At 44.0% G+C, this 16,558-nt stretch overlaps 1 protein-coding gene across 10 annotated transcripts in view; it reads left to right on the top strand.

Annotated features, from left to right (window-relative positions):
- LOC122383711 (alpha-2-macroglobulin-like) overlaps nucleotides 1–16,558 on the top strand; it is a 148,532-nt gene that overhangs the window by 59,735 nt on the left and 72,239 nt on the right. For 8 of the 10 annotated variants that reach the window (XM_043370435.1, XM_043370428.1, XM_043370430.1 and 5 more), the window contains one exon: nucleotides 1,853–1,950. In XM_043370435.1, coding sequence (XP_043226370.1) covers nucleotides 1,853–1,950 — 98 coding nt within the window. Of the gene's footprint in view, nucleotides 1–1,852; nucleotides 1,951–10,085; nucleotides 10,204–16,558 lie in introns of all 10 variants that reach the window. The other 2 variants (XM_043370432.1, XM_043370436.1) reach the window with 1 other exon arrangement.

The raw sequence follows: 16,558 nt of genomic DNA, 5'->3' as shown, positions 1-16,558 counted from the left end.
AGGTTTTTTGGAAATAGTGCAAAAACGGCGGCGCGCAGCGCCGCCAAATTTTGGGTACCTTATGGGGCAAACCTTGCGCATCTTTTGATAAAAAAAAAATTTGACCGGGTCATGTCAGGTCACGGAGTTATGACGTCACAAAGGGAACAGCCTCCGGCCGGATTTTCACAAACTGAGTGCCAACGCCCGAGGTTTCCTGCCGGTGGTACGGACATCGGTTGATGGATCGTGATGAAACTTCCCATGCATGTTGGGGCAAGTATTGGCTATCATATGGTATAAGAAACTTGACCGGGTCAGGTCAGGTCACGGAGCTATGACGTCACAAGAGGAACAGCGTCCGGTACTATTTTTGAAAAGCGCCCGAACCACTATTTTGCTAATTCTTGTCACCTCAATGGGAATATGCAGCAATATTAGCTTCTATAGGGAGCAAATGGACCTCCCAAATCCAAAAATACAATCAGATTTCAAAAATTTAAATTTTGATTTTTCGAATTTCTGCCGCCGACTGTGACCTTGCCGACTTCCGGCACTCCCAACGCGCCATTTTTAGAGCTAGGGAAACGAAATACATACCAAACGATAGAGAATTGATCAAGGAACACGATAGTGAAGGTTTCAAGTCGATATCTCCCACCGTTTTGCCGCAATCGCCGCGGAAAGTTGAAAAAAAGTCTATTTTTCCGAAAATTTGACCTTTGACCGGTCAAAAGTAGGTCAAATGTTGACCTAGGACCAAAAAATATACCACCAATCGCGAGATCTCGGCGAGAGCAATCCGTTGGTCTTTTCCGCTAAGCTCTACGACGCTCCGTTTTCAAACGCCAAGGGGGGGGTCGCACCAACCCCCCCCCCTGCATGGGCGAAGGTGGCAGATCGCCGTTTACGGGCGAGGGTTAATGCATCATATTGCATATCATTCGACTCGGCTGATGAAGAAGAACACAACGACACCATTTTTGCAGCTCTAGCCTCATTGTCTGTCGCGTTATCTGCAAAAACGTAGTTTGACCCTAGTTGACCTTAAGTTACATGACTGGCTTTGTCTATGATAACATGTTTATTTTCGAAATTTATCTTTGATCTAGGTGTAAACCAAACCTGCTCAGTACCTATTATCTCATGGAAAACAGTGGTTAAGTTGCATTACTCTCGGTTGGGGGTAAGCTTGGCCACTCGCCCGGGGTTACCCCAATGTGCTAATTTTTATTTTAGAACAGCGATGTTCGAAAAAATGTCATACTTAAGCCAGCCTGCCTCGTCACCCCTCACTACAAACACTTAAACGGTCCTTACATAACATTCGTATAAATATTAGTACTGTATGGTATAACATTAACAGTGCAACATATCTCACTTTTTAGCTAAAAACCCTTAAAATATCATTTTTGCTCTATAACTTTAACAATATGCAATTTTTGTTAGCCTTAACTTTTTTGCTGGCGTTACCTTAGCTGCCACGCTGAAAGGACAAACAGTTGAGCATTTTATTGTGAATAATTTAGCCGGAAACGGGGTGGCCGGGCTTCCCCCGCGCCCGGGCTTCCCCCGGCTTCCCCTAAAGGAGAAAATTGTGAAGTCATTTCGCCCAGCACTAATATGCGCATCATCATTAGTATTTCTCAACCACTGGCGAGGTGGGGCGAACGTAGCGATACATATATTTATATGAGCACAGTGAGCTGGCTCATAAACGCTCTCATTATCAGATATCGTAAAGACACGCAAAATGATGCATTCAGGACTCTGAAAAATGAAAGTCACCTTCCCATTCGTCTTCCCACTCCTTGGTGTCTCCTTTGGTTATATTGAGAAATCATAAATGATGTCATGTGTTTCCTTCTGGCAGATGATCTTCCGAGGCTCCAGCCTTTCGGAAGGTGGCGTCCGTGGGGACCTCGCTCCCACTGGACAACTGTTAACGTCGATTCACTCACCGCCTTCGATGTGAGTAGATCCGCCGATTCGCTCTCACCGAATGAGCACCGTTTGTCGTCCGAGTCTGCGTCGACTAGCGAGGAGCTGGTTTATTATATTATTTTTAGTATTATTGTCACTTGTAAGCACATACTGCTCAGTAGCCATTTGTCTCATTATGTAGTAATATGGATCAATGTCGATATTTCTCTCAAAATAACTGCATTTACGGTTAGAGTTTCGATGATAAATCTTACATAGGTACACAAAATCTGATAAATGCAGCTGTGAACGGTATGTTTGCTCAGCATTAGTTGGACCAAAAGAGGACCATCAGCGCGCCTCGGGCTGCTCAATATCATATCCGTTTAATATTTTTGAGCCGTTCAAAATGCATATCAGCTCCAAAATGTACATAATTCTACTTTTATTATGGTGATATTATGTAAATGGCATAGTGATAGTAGAGTAAAACAGTATTTATTAGAGGGCATTCAAAATTCTTGCCGACGTTTATGCCGTACATTTGGTACATACATTTATTTACGAACGCCATGTTTTAGCGCAAATTTGTTGATTCTTTCGCTCTATGGAGTCCATCACGAACTAATTTGTCTATGTAATATTCGTTCTACGGCTCATCCGCAATACATTGCCACATATGTAGTCATCAGCAAGAGCACCACTAAATATCCTTAGATTTTTTTTAAACATTTTATTTAAAGCTTGATGAACTCTAGATGATTATTTTTTTATGCATGGTTCCGATAAAACTTCTCCAAAAGTGTAACTAACATTGGGTCATTATCCGGTAAAATCATTGTCCGGTAAAATCAATCATCATCTGCTTTCAGATTGTTCAACAATCCTTTTCTGACAAATGCCGTCAGGTGTTTTTTATCACCTTGTATTCTGTAATTGTTAATATTGTTTTGAACTTAGAATGAAAATGGAAAGTTTTACCATGTATTTAGATGTTCGGAAGGCAACTGGAACTGGTTAGCAGTGGGGAGGGGGAGGAGTGACTTGATAGGGAAAACAATGTGTTTTATGTAACTTGGCTGTTCTTGGCTGTTGTTTATGTAACTTGGCTGTTATGCAAGTGACTGTTCTCTATGACGTTGATATTTTTCGGATGTTCACTTGCACTCATATACGACAAACTTTGCTGCAATTTTGTTTTCCAAACATCTGCTTAAGCAGTTAAAACCCTCGCCGGCCGAGGGGGGTGCCCCCCCATAGTTTTTTTTTTCGCGATAGCTCCGAAAACGCCGGCGATAGAGAGCTGAAAGCTGGCGTACCTGACCTTTGATTCAAGCCGGATCTTTTGACCCCAACTACATTTTCATGTCAGGTCAGGTCACTGACCTATGACGTTATAAGTAAACCTCTGCACGGTCTTCAGATGTCGCAACTTCGCAACGCCCTCACTGCCAGAGGAGCTATCACAGAGAGTTGAAACTTGCAGGACCTATTATCCATTAGGTGTCTCACAACTTGTTTATCTAGGATTTTTCCTAAAAGTCATATGAGGTCAGGTAATTTTCGTGACCTCACCATTATAAGTCAATCGGGAAAAATGAAAACTGCTATTCTGGCACCAGAAAAAAAAATCTCCAACTATCTCAAGCACACAGAATCGTGGTTTCATGCACTCCTTGCAAGGCTCCATGCGTGACTTTTGCAATATTCACCTTGCGTGACGTCATTTATGACGTCATTAAGGTCATATTAGTTTTTCGTCAATAACATCCGATCAAATTAAGCTAGCGAGTCGAAAAAGCCACCGAAGGACTCAAAAAGACCTGCCGAATCGAATTATATGCGACATGACCTCCTTCGACCAACTTCGTGAGTCGTGACCTGGGGGCGCTGACCTGACCGTAACCCGAGGTCAACACCCTAAGTTGACCTCAGCCAAAAAAAGTATATCATTCGACGCGCCTGAGAAAGGCAAACACGATGCTGCCAAAATCGCGGCTCTGTGGCCGTGTGTTGCGAAGTTATTTACCAAAAACTGAACCGTACCTTAGGGCACTTGACCTGACCTCAGAGGTCACCGGTGGACCTGGGACCTTAAAATCGGATATCAATCTCTGCGTCTTGAAACGGCGACCACGCTCGTTTTTTTTTTCCGCGACGCGCTAGCTCCACCAGGGGCGAAACGGCAAGGGGGGTCGTACACCCCCCCCTCGGCCGGCGCGTATGTAGAAAACCAATAGGTCCGGCGAGGGTTAAATCAACGAATTTGATAATGCATATTGCATATTGATCGTGCATGTTAATTAGGCATGTCAAGTTGCTAGAAATTCGACTATGGATTGTATCGTTATCACAATTTTTCGTAGTTCGTAATTGCCATCACTATAATATGAATGGTGTCGGCAATTTGCAGAGATGCATTTCATAAAAAGCAATAGACGTCTAAACTTCAGCTTCTCTCTACCGACTGCATCTTTCCGCGTATGCCCAAAAAATAGGGACCCTGTTAGTTCACTTAATTTATTTTTTTTAATGTCGATATTTGAAAGTATGCCTTAACCCGCGCCCCGCTGGGCTATTCAGCCATACGCGCCCTGCTGGGGGGGGCAGATTCTGCCCCCTGTCTAACTTCCGAACCGATGGTCGTAGAAAGACGGGGGAAACGGCAATCGAAAGCTCTCAACAAGGCGGATCTAAAGAGACCAAAATTTCTTGCTTACGTAGGTCAGAGGTCAGGTCAAGGTCAGGTCAAGGGTATAAAATGCAAGTTTCTACATTATCGGCCTTGCACCGTAGTTACCGAAGAATGGACTGAGACTGATTGCCCAAAACGTGTTCTTAGGCTACCAAGACAATAGTCGTTGCATACAATATCATTCAAAGGTCAAGGTCAAGGTCAAGGTCAGGTCAGGTCAGGTCACCAAAAACAAAATATAGAAAAGGGCATGTGCGACGCATGTTTTATGGGTCATTTTATGCATAGAATTCAATAGGAACACTCAATAAGTGATATGGACCACCTCTGGATGAATTTCAGGTCGAGGGCAGGTCAAGGTCAGGTCAAGTGAGATCAGATTTTAAAGTTGGTTTTCAAGGCCTAAAAAGGTGTCTATCTGATGTAGTTTTTCACGGCGAATCGAATGGTGCTATTTTTGCTTCCGTAGGAGGTCTAGAACTTCCGAAAAAAAATCATTTTTCAAACATTTTGTGTGTCGTGACGTCATAAAATTTTTAATAACTCCCACATTTTTGAACCGATTTTTCTGAAAATTGGTATGTAGGTGCACATAGACCACTTCTCTGATATATATTCCGGTTTTTTCGATACACTCAAAATTTTAAATTTTATAATTATTTACCCAAAAAAGTCAGTTTTTTTAAAGAAAAAAAATTGGGCCAAAATCCCAAATTCTCAAAAAAACGAGATAACCATCTGATAGAAAAAGTAAAATCACGTATTAGCTTTTTGTTACGTCTTGATTACTTTAAAAACGAAGATGTTAGCGGCGTTTGAAATTTTGCCGTTTTTGAGGCGAAAATGGCGAACATGACGTAACTAAAACGTCATTATCTAAAAAAAAAATCCGACGGATTTCGCTCAAATTTTCAGGGAATGTGTCAAATTGATGTATGATAAGGTACTGAAAGTTTGACGTCGCTGGCGTAACGCGTTTAGAAGTTATTGGCGAAAAACGGGAGGGGGTAGATTCTGCCCCCCCCAGCGGGACGCGGGTTAACCTTCCAGGCGGTGGGGGGGGCATTTTTTTGCCCCCCCCCCTTTACTTTTTTCGATATATCTCGAGAACCGCTGCGCCGATCGTCACCAAACTTTCAGTACCCTCCCGGGAGCAGCTAGCGCACATGGTGACCAAAACTTTTTCCAAAGGTGACGTAAGAGTGACGTCATTTTTGCCATTTTCGAATCAAAAAAGGTTTCGCGGGAAGAGCTGTCAGGCCTACAGCTTTAGAGATACAGAAAAAATGTTTCAGACATAAAAGGTGTGGAATCAAAAGGGCTACAAAACTGCTATTTCGGTTTTTCGAATTTTTTGTATTTTGATTCCCAAAAATTAAAAAATAGATTTTTTGAATATAATAGCCAAAAAATCCAAAAAGTTTTTTGAATTTCGAAAAAACCGGAATATATGTGATAGTACCTACCGCTTTCTATCTACATACCAAATTTGAGATCGATACCTCTTTTTTGGCCAAGTTATAGCGAAAAAAAATGTTCAAAATTGATGACGTCAAATTTTCAAACTCAATTTTTAGCAATTATAGACCTCGTGGCGCAAAACAAAGACCACCATTAGACTCCCCGTGACGAGCTGCATCGAATCGATACCCATTTTATGCAAAAATATCAACTTTGAAATTTGACCTTTTTTGACATGACCTTGACCTGACCTCCACCAGAAAGTGACCTAAACTGTACCTGATTGTCTTATAACCAACACCATTGAGTTGGAAATGAAAAACTGGCCATAAAACATGCATCACATAACCTTAGTACAGTTGGGCTCATGTGGTGACCCTTGGTGACCTTTGGTGACCTGACCTGTGACCTGACCTGGTATGACCAGTGACCTCTAATAGCAACATATGTACTAGACAACTGACGCCTTATCGCTGATTTTCGACAAAATGTGTTTTACTCGGTGTTATAGCGCTTTCCCTAGAAGCCCTGTGAACGGTGAACATTTTATCTTTGACCTGACCTGTGACGTCATCGGTGACCCCGAGGTCAATGAAATTTGGTTTCCTTCAACGAATTTGACAGGGCTATCGAACGCCGTTTGAATTTTCCGGATCCGTCCAGTAGTTTCGGAGATACGGGGGGGGGCAAAAAAGTGCCCCCCCCCCCCCACCGCGTGGAAGGTGGCTGGTAGGCCCACCGCCTGCCGGGTTAACCCGCGCCCAGATGGGATCTGCCGAGCAACGCGGTCTGATGGGGGGGGGGCCATTTTGGCCCCCCCAGATCTCGAGAACCACGCAACATAGCGACAAGCGGTAAACGGTGTTGGGTAGCCCCAACGGGGAACTACCCTGTGACCCAATTTCATTGACCTCGAACACACCGATGACGTCACAGGTCAGGTCAAAGGTCGAATTTTCACCGTTTACTGGCATTTCAAGATTTGCGTTGTAAAATCGTGTAAAATGCATTTCATTGAAAATCATCGATGGGGAAATGTTCTTCAAACACATATTTTGCTATTTGAGGTCACTGATACCAGGTCAGGTCACAGAGGTCAGGTCACTGGGGGGTCACAATATGAAAGCGTCGTGTGATACATGTTTTATGGTCCATTTTACATGACAAATGCGATTATGTGGGTCAGACAGACTTAAGGGCCAGCTTAGGTCACGTTTTGGTCAAGGTCAGGTCAAGGTCAGGTCAAGGTCAGGTCAAAGTCAGGTCAAGGTCAGGTCAAATTAAGTCAAATTTCAAAGTTGATATTTTTGCATAAAATGGGTATCGATTCGATGCAGCTCGTCACGGGGAGTTCAATGGTGGTCTCTGTTTTGCGCTACGAAGTCTAGAATGTTTAAAAATAAAGTTCAAAATTTGACGTCATCAATTTTTAACAGTTTTTTCGCTATAACTTGGCCAAAAAAAGAGGTATCGATCTAAAATTTGGTATGTATATCGAAGAGCGCAGGGACTATCACATATATTCCGCTTTTTTCGAAATTCGAAAAAAAAAAAATTTGGAAATTTTTTGAGTTTTTCTAAAAAATCCGATTTTTTTATTTTTGGGGTCGAAGTCCCAAAATTTCGAAAATCCGAGATAGCAGTTTTGTAGCGCGGTCTTTTCTCTACACAACCACATAAAGAACTTTAAAATTGCTTGTTAACTGTAGAATTGGTGAGCGTTTCAAGATGTCATGTTTTTTTTTTGCTCATTTTTACTCGAACATGACCTCAGTTTGACCTCAATAACTCCTGACCTGAGGTGACCTGTGACTTGAGATTTTGTGTGAAGGTGTCAAATTGATGCCCGGTAAGGTACCCAAAATTTGGCGGCGCTGCGCGCCGCCGTTTTCTCGCTGTTTAAGAAAAACCACAGGGGGGGCCAAAATGGCCCCCCATCAGGGCGCGGGTTAAGGGTGCCGAACCATCTTGGTTAACCCGCGCCCCGCTGGACTATTCAGCCTTACGCGCCCTGCTGGGGGGGGGGCAGATTCTGCCCCCCTGTCTAACTTCCGAACCGATGGTCGTAGAAAGACGGGAAAAACGGCAATCGAAAGCTCTCAACAAGGCGGATCTTAAGAGCACAAATTTTTGGCTTAAGTAGGTCAGAGGTCAGGTCAAGGTCAGGTCAAGGGTACAAAATGCAAGTTTCTACTAGTGGTGTCAATTAAAAAAAAAACATATGTCCAAAGTCCGTCCAATGTCCAATGCTTACGTCAACTGTCCGTCAAAAAATGTCCAAGCCAGCCATTTGTCCAAAGATGTCCGACACCTACGCAATAGTTTACACTCAACACTGTTATTTAATTTGCTTTTCATGTACCGTTACCAGCTCAAAAGTGTTAATCAGATTGAAAGCTGAGCTTTCTAAAAGCCAATCAATGTTAAACACGATTACTCCTTAAAAATGTTGAGGTGTAGCAAGCGACTGTCCAAAGTTGTCCAAAGCCTGCTGGAATTGTCCAACCGAATTCCGAATTGGACATTGGACAAAATCGGAATTCCGAAGATTCAAGTTCCGATTGACACCACTAGTTTCTACAGTATCGGTCTTGCACGTAGTTGCCGAAGAATGGACTGAGACTGATTGCCCAAAACGTGTTCTTAGGCTACCAAGACAAAATTCATTGCATACAATATCATTCAAAGGTCAAGGTCAAGGTCAGGTCAGGTCAGGTCAGGTCAGGTCACCAAAAACAAAATATAGAAAAGGGCATGTGCGACACATGTTTTATGGGTCATTGTATTCATAGAATTCAATAGTCACACTCAGTAAGTGATATGGACCACCTCTGGATGAGTTTCAGGTCGAGGTCAGGTCAAGTGAGGTCAAATTTTGAAGTTAGTTTTTAAGGCATCAAAGGTGTCTATCTGATGCAGTTTTTCACAGCGAATCGAATGGTGTTATTTTTGTTTCCGTACGAGTTCTAGAACTTCAATTTTTTTTCAAAATTTATGTGTGTCGTGACGTCATAAAATTTTAAATAACTCCCACATTTTTTTAACCGATTCTTCTAAAAATTGGTATGAAGAGATGCACGTAGACCACTTCTCTGACATATATTCCGGTTTTTTTCGATACACTCAAAATTTTGGATTTTATAATTATTTTCCCAGAAAAGTTAGTTTTTTTTTAAGAAAATGGGCCAAAATCCAAAATTTTCAAAAAACCGAGATAGCCTTTTGATAGACTAAGTAGAATCACGTATAACCTTTTTTTTTACGTCTTCATTCCTTTAAAAATGAAGATGTTAGCGGTGTTTGAAATTTTGCCGTTTTTAGGCAAAAATGGCGAACATTACGTCACTAAAACGTCATTTTCTCAAAAAATTTCCAAAGGATTTTGCTTGAATGTTCAGGGAACGTGTCAAATTGATGTATGATAAGGTACTGAAAGTTTGACGTTGCTGGCGTAACGCATTTAGATTAGAAGTTATTGGCGAAAAAGGAGAGGGGGCAGATTCTGCCCCCCCCCCCCCAGCGGGGCGCGGGTTAACGAACACCAAATGTCAAAATGCAAGTGTTGAAGGGGCATTTGTGCCCCTTGTTCATATCGTTATGAGATAAAATATAAACGTTGTATCTAAATGTATGTACGTACCTTGGTAAGATTTTCCTCGCCATTGTTTCAAGACGCTGAATTTGAAGTTCACTCATTGGCTGAACGACGAGAACGACAGGTCATTGTCAGCCATCTCCCGCAACCAGATAAGGTCCTTTAGCTATTTCTCTAATTAGGTCAATATTCATGCTCATAGGTCGATGTTTGTGCCGAGCTGGGGTTGCCCAAACTCTCCCAATTCCACGCCGGCTTGGCTTTGGAGCCGCAACAGACGGTGGATGTCTAGGTCACCGCTAGAGCGGTCGTGGCTTTGCTGCGCCCGGGCACCCCCACCTCGGCACAAAGTTCCACCTATGGACTCACTCACGCTATAGACGAAAACAATTCACTTATTGTGAGCTCATGTAACACAATTGACAATTTCAGACTTATGGCTGGCTGCTTACCTCAGACTTGCAGCTAGAAGCCCGACAGTGCGAAGTACGAGAGCAGCCTGAGTACTATTTCGATTCGGATTCGTATGACTACGATGTCGCTGAATTTGGTAAGGGTACACATTACACGAGCTCTAAAACAAAGAATCCCCGCTTGCATTGTGTTACTCGTAATACGATATAGAACATAAATAGTAATAGGAACTGAACATTTCTTGTTCAGCTACATTAGATCGATACGCAGTGCAGTACCATACCTACGTACTGCCATTACACGCAAAACTAACACCCTAGGGGTGAGTTCAATTAAGTTTACCGGCATGATTTTGGATTGACATTTTTGCTTATGCATAATGCATATTATAGGTCACTTAAACTAGTCACTTGAATGTCCTGGGACAGAAACAAAATTATTTGATCGTTGTGTCACATCCGCATGTTTCGGTGCATGTGCGCTATTTTTCGTTAGGATTGAAGATGAAGCAGTGCCTTTCTCTCAAAGCATTGCTCAATTGCATAGCAGATATCCACACATCCGCTATAAAGATATAAAGTTATCTATGCTCAAAGACAATTGACCCTGAATTAAGCACTTCGTGCTTTTGTGCCAACTCTTAGATGTTTTTCATGATCGTTTGTGCATTGGAGTAATAAACGGAATGATGAAAATAGCATACCTACCTCGTGCAAAGCTGTCCCAAACGACCATCTCGGGTTTGTTTTTCAATAAAAAACGCACAAGCGAACTAATAGAGAGTGTCAGGAGCTATTTAGCACCAACCTTTGAATATAATTGTCTCTGAGCAGCAGCCAGTACCACTCATGACAATGCGCGCTAGTGAATTTGACACGTCGCCACCATTTCGTCGGGCTGTGAACACTGCGAGCCAGCCGCATGGGAAGCGTGAAAGTGCAGCACCCATGCAGATCAGAAAATGAGGTGCTTTTTGTTTGAATACTGTCCTGCAATAAACAGTGTCAAATGGTGCACTCCACAGCAGAAGTAATGTGCGGTTTCAGTCATGGGTATATTCTGCTTCTGAAGCTTAGGAACGACTAGCCAGACTACAATGAAACTTTGAATGTAGCTTACATGTATCGTAACCCTTGCAGCTGCAAGTTTATCAATTGACGTCTTCTTTTCGATCACAGCGCATTTAAAAATCGTAAGTCGAAGCCATCCGTTGAAATTGGTACTGAGATTGGTTGATTGGTAGAGATTGATTGAGATGGTGACATTGAGCACAACCGCACATTACTTCAGCTGTGGGCTGTACCTCCATTGTGCCCAGCCCCGAGAGCTGTCAACGACATAGACGTACCAATCACGAATGATATAATGTTTGGTTTGAACTAGAGTTCAGTACTAGTTTCCGTTCGGAATTACTAATTTTCGTTTCGGGAAATTTACTTCCCACGAATGCTTTGTGTTTTTGAATGTTTTTACTTGATTACCTTTTTTCTTAGTTTGGTGTGTGCCCAGGCCTACTCACTGTGGGATGGGTGAAGAGGCCATTGAAAACATTGAGCGCGGACGTGTCCACTGTCCACTGACTTCAGCTCACCCTTGCAGATGGTTTTACTCGATCACAAGTCGAAGTAAATGTTGGCTGGTTAGGTAACCGAGATAACCCGCGCCCCGTTGGGGCTCCCGGCTTTCTACATCCTGGGGGGGGGGGGGGCAGTGTTTGAACATCCTATTCTAGCTCTGCTGGCCCCGTAGCGATACGGGGGCCTTCGAAAGAACGTTCAAAATAATAATGAAGTTTCTTCAGTTTCTTTTTTGGTCAGGTGAAAGGTCAGGTCACCAGAGATCGGAGGCCAAATTTCGCCGACTTTCAGTTCAAATGCTGATTTCAACAAAGCGGCGCATAACTCGGAAACCAATAAAGCTACAGCGCTCGGAAAAAGCGCATTTGAAATGAGACTCTGCCTCGTCATGGAATACTCCAAAGTTAGTGGTATATGAACACCCATAAAAGGAGTTTCCGAAATAAGGTGTTTGTAAATCCTTCGGGGAGTAAATATTTTTCTCCGTGTAGGATGGCATCCGTCCAAAACAGGCGCGTTTCACTGGTCTCCGATTGAATTAAAACGGAGTGGTCGCAAAGTTGACCTGACCGTAGGTCACGGATATCGAAATCCTGCGATATACATTTTGTACGTACTGTTGCTTTTATCAATCGCTTACAGTTTAAAAGCGATCGGTCACTCTGTGTACACTGAAAACAAATCGACACAGTGAGGGCATGTTCTGTACTGGTAACACATCAGTCATGTGTTAATCGCACCCAAAACACAAAAAGGCTGAGTATTTTCACGCTTGGCGGGAACTTCGACACGTTTGATAACACATCAAACAGAATAGCCCGGCATTTGCTGGGATATTTCGCCACCGCCGTTTGCTGGGAGGGGGGGGGGACGTTAAACGCCCACAGCCGATAACTCGAGAACCAATAGGCGCAGCGAAACGCACGAGACGGCAAACGAAAAAACGCGACAAGACGCTTCAGATGAGTACTTAAAAGTTGAATTTTGAGGTCACAGGTCGGGTCAAGGTCAGGTCAAACACCTGAAATCGGGCTTTCAGTAGCATGGACTTCAGGACTTCGCAATGGGCGCCTCTCGTCATAAACTCTGTCAAAACGGTGCACAAGCCTTCATATAAGGCCTGCAAGAGCGTCAGCCCCATGTAGGGGTCAGTCAAGCATAGGTCAGGATCAAGGTCAGGTCAACCGGGTAGGCACATATCCCCGAAAATCAAAACTGATATTCGCAGCCTGTGACACATGTGTTATGGTAATTTTGGGCGTAGAATACGATGGTGACATTCATTTCAACATATGTGTACGTGTTTGGCTCAAAAAGTTCCATTTAAGAAATGGATGTATCATGGTCTGAAGTAGTAGAGAAATTGCCAAGACTCAGTTCAAGATTTTGGAAAATGCGGAACGATAATCAATAATTCGAAGATAACCATTTAAATCTTCATGGTATTGGCAGTCTAATGGCGTTTACGGCATGTCTGTATGTCTATTCTGTGATTTTTATATGATTTTTTGAACATATGCCGTTTTGGTCGAAATCTCAGAAATCATGACGTCACTAAAACCTCGATATCTAACTGTGTATTGAGTAACACATTTACCTTGTTTTCTGCAAATGTATCCACACAAGCTTTATGTGTTGAAGACACAATGATATTGTGTTTTAGGACACAACACGACTGGGTTAACACATTTGTAAATTGACACGTCTGCGACGGGTCAAAAAATGCATGATGCACTTTTTGTCGAGGTGAGGTCACTTGACGCAACCTCACTGAAAACCAAATGACACAAAGAACGACTAAAAACGCACAGGCAGAGCGTGTTAACTAGGCTTTCTTGTGTACCCTGCATCCAGTGGCGTAGACAGGGGGGGCCATGGGGGCCATGGCCCCCCCTTTCCGCCCAGCCGCCCAAATGGCGCCCCAATTAGCGCCGACTAGGCTGATGCCGTTTTACAGAGAGAACATGAATTAAAAAGTGATGTGCAGGCAGAGATCGAACTCAATATCTCTTTGGGGGTGCCAGGACACCTAAATAATCTCCAGGGCACCCCCAAATACGACCTGAGCCCCCAAATGTTGAAGGGCGCCCCTCCAGAAACTAGAATATTCCGAACCCCCAGGGTCGATGGCGCCCCTGAAGAGCCGCTGGCACCCACCTAAACGGAACAGTCGCCCCATTAAAGCTTGATGGCGCCCCTCTAGAGCACCCGGCGCCCCTCTGAAGAACACAGCTGCCCCAATCGACCCATCCAAGATCGATCCCTGAAACCACTGGCGCCCCTCTAAAGCACCCGCAATCCGCATTCTTCTCAAGATCACAGTCGCCCTATCCGAGATCAATACCGCCCTCAAGAGCCATTAGCGCCCCACCCCCTTGAGACTGAAGTCGTCCCGCTTGAGACTAAAGTCGCCCCATTCAAGCCCAATGACGCCCCTCCAGAGCATCCGGCGCGCTTCTGAAGATCACGCCCATCTAAACAAAGGTTACAGCTGCCCCATCTTAAGATCGATGGCAGCCCTCTGAAACCAATGGCGCCCTTCTAGACTACCCGGCACCCCTCTGAAAATCACATTCGCCCCATCCGAGACAACACCCCTGGAGACTACAGTCGGCCCACCCAAGCTCAAGCCCCTCCAGAGCCTTCCTGCGGCGCCCTGCTGAAGGCAACAGTGGCCCCATCCATGCCCAATGGCGCCCCTCAACGCCGTTCTAAAGATCACAGTAGCACCCGGTGCCCTTCTGAAGATCACATTCGCCCTATCCGAGGTTGTTGACGCCATCCAGTAGTCACTGACGCGAAACTGAATTGGATACTTCGGTCGCCCCCCCCCCCGAAACCACTGACGCTAGGCAATTTTTTGACAATGGGGCTTTCTCATCGACACCAATGGCCCTTTTCAAGATGCAGCAGCTAGGCGGCGCCGAGCTGGGCTTGGATGTGCCAAGCGTTCCTTATTAGTCAGCCTTGTAATTGCCACCCTCGTTGCGATACTGCCCCTCAACGCGACGCTGCCCCTTCACCGTACAATGCCACCCCTCAATGCAAGTGGCGCCCCTCAGCGCTGTGCCGCCCATTATTGCGATGCCGACAGCGCCTAGCAGTGGGGTGCCGCCCCCAGCGTAAGCGTTTTTTTTTTATTGAACCTGCTGGGGGTGTTTGAACACCCACTTCTAACTCTGCTTGTGGGCCACGTCGAGACACGCAGTAGGTAGGCGGCGTTCGAAAGAGCGTCAAAAACTATTACAAAACTACTTAGATCATTTTAAGGTTAGGTCGAACTGGTCGAAGGTCATGTCACCAGCGACAACCGAAAATCAAATTTCGCCGATGTTGACATTTTTCGACAAAGCGGCGCATAAGTCAGGATTCAGAAAGAGATTGAACTACAGCGCCGCAGGAAAGCGCATATTCGATAGCTCTTTTTTATGCTCTCTCTTATTGATTATCTCAGATTTGACCTAAGGTAAATGTTTTAGCCTCAAAATATACGTTTTCGCGGAGGACGTTTATCTGTAATACCTTTTGGCTCAGACCTGCATGAGATTAGTTCAACCAGCATCGTGTTCCATTTTTCGAGACAGAGAGTCAAATGAACTAGAATTTGACATTAAAAGGGCATTTTAGAATTTGATCTAAGGTAAAGGTCATAACCTAACCGGTAAAGCTCATATTGCATATTAGTCGATCCATATTTTCGAGAAGGAAAATGATTATATAGGGTGTTTCATTGCTCTACCATATCTCTAGCAAAAGTTATTGTCCAAAATCTACTGGAGACCTTTCATGACCTGAGATGACCTCGGTAACATAAAAGTGGTCACATCACGAGTGACATTTACCGATTAAATGTGTCATACTTACCTGCATCCCGATGGTTGAGGTTGTTTTCGTTCAGAAGAAGAGCATTTCAATTGTCTCCCATTAATCCGCGCCGTGCTGGAGGGGGGGGGGGTACGCCCCACTTAGGTTTTTCTCGCGAACATCTCAAAAACGGCATCGCGCAGCGCCTGCGCTGTCTTTGGTACACCTGTTCAGTGTTCATACATCTTTTCTACACAGCTTGTTAAATTCCAGATGAGGGTCGTTCAAGGTCAGGTCACTAGGGCACGTCAAGTGACCTTACCTAAAAAAAGTTAAAAGACCCGCTATAGCTACACCGACTGAACGATCACCTTTGAAACTTTTAGAGATTGATAAGACTAACAATATGCATAAAATGTTCATCTCGGACTTTTTATTTCTGTGACCTAAGGTCAGGTCAATTTTGGGACCTCAAGTCAGTGGGAGAAAAGTGAAATGCGCCTCTTTTGGACGAATGTCGTTTAAAACCCCCTTAAACATCGGTTTATAGGTAAACATAGCATACTGAATCGTAAAAATGCACATGTGTCCTTTTATGTGCCCTTGAGGTCATCTCAGGTCATAACGGTCACCTATTTTATCACCATAAACGGTTTTTTGGCTTCAACTTTTGATAGAGACGTGCTAGAGCGGTGAAAACACGTCAGATAAGGTCAGCTCGACGATACGGATCGACTGATCTGCAGAATGACCCTTTCCGGTCAGGTCATGACCTTGCCCTGCGGTCAAATTTTTAAAATAACCTTTCAAAGTCAACGTATAGTTCATTCGACGCGTCTCGACGAGAGGAACACGAGGCAGGCAAAATAAATATCGTCACTGTCTTGAACCAAATGTTATTGCAGAAAAACGCTTTTCATAAAACTGTTTTTGGAATTTTTGTCCTCGGGAGGCTAAACCATTGACCTGAGATCAAATCCGAGAGCAATATTCAGAAAAGCCTGTAAAAGGGCTATCGAATGCGCTTTTCCGCAGCGCTGTAGCTCTATTGGTTCCCGAGTTAGCCGTTTGCAGTTTCCAAAATTGTTGAAATGGACTAAATTTTACCTT

The sequence above is a fragment of the Amphibalanus amphitrite genome, unplaced genomic scaffold (genome assembly GCF_019059575.1).
Source record: "Amphibalanus amphitrite isolate SeventyFive unplaced genomic scaffold, NRLGWU_Aamphi_draft 000170F_arrow, whole genome shotgun sequence".
Taxonomy (NCBI): Eukaryota; Metazoa; Arthropoda; class Thecostraca; order Balanomorpha; family Balanidae; genus Amphibalanus; species Amphibalanus amphitrite.
Note: the sequence above shows the minus strand (reverse complement) of the source record. Positions and strands in the feature narration are given on the sequence as shown.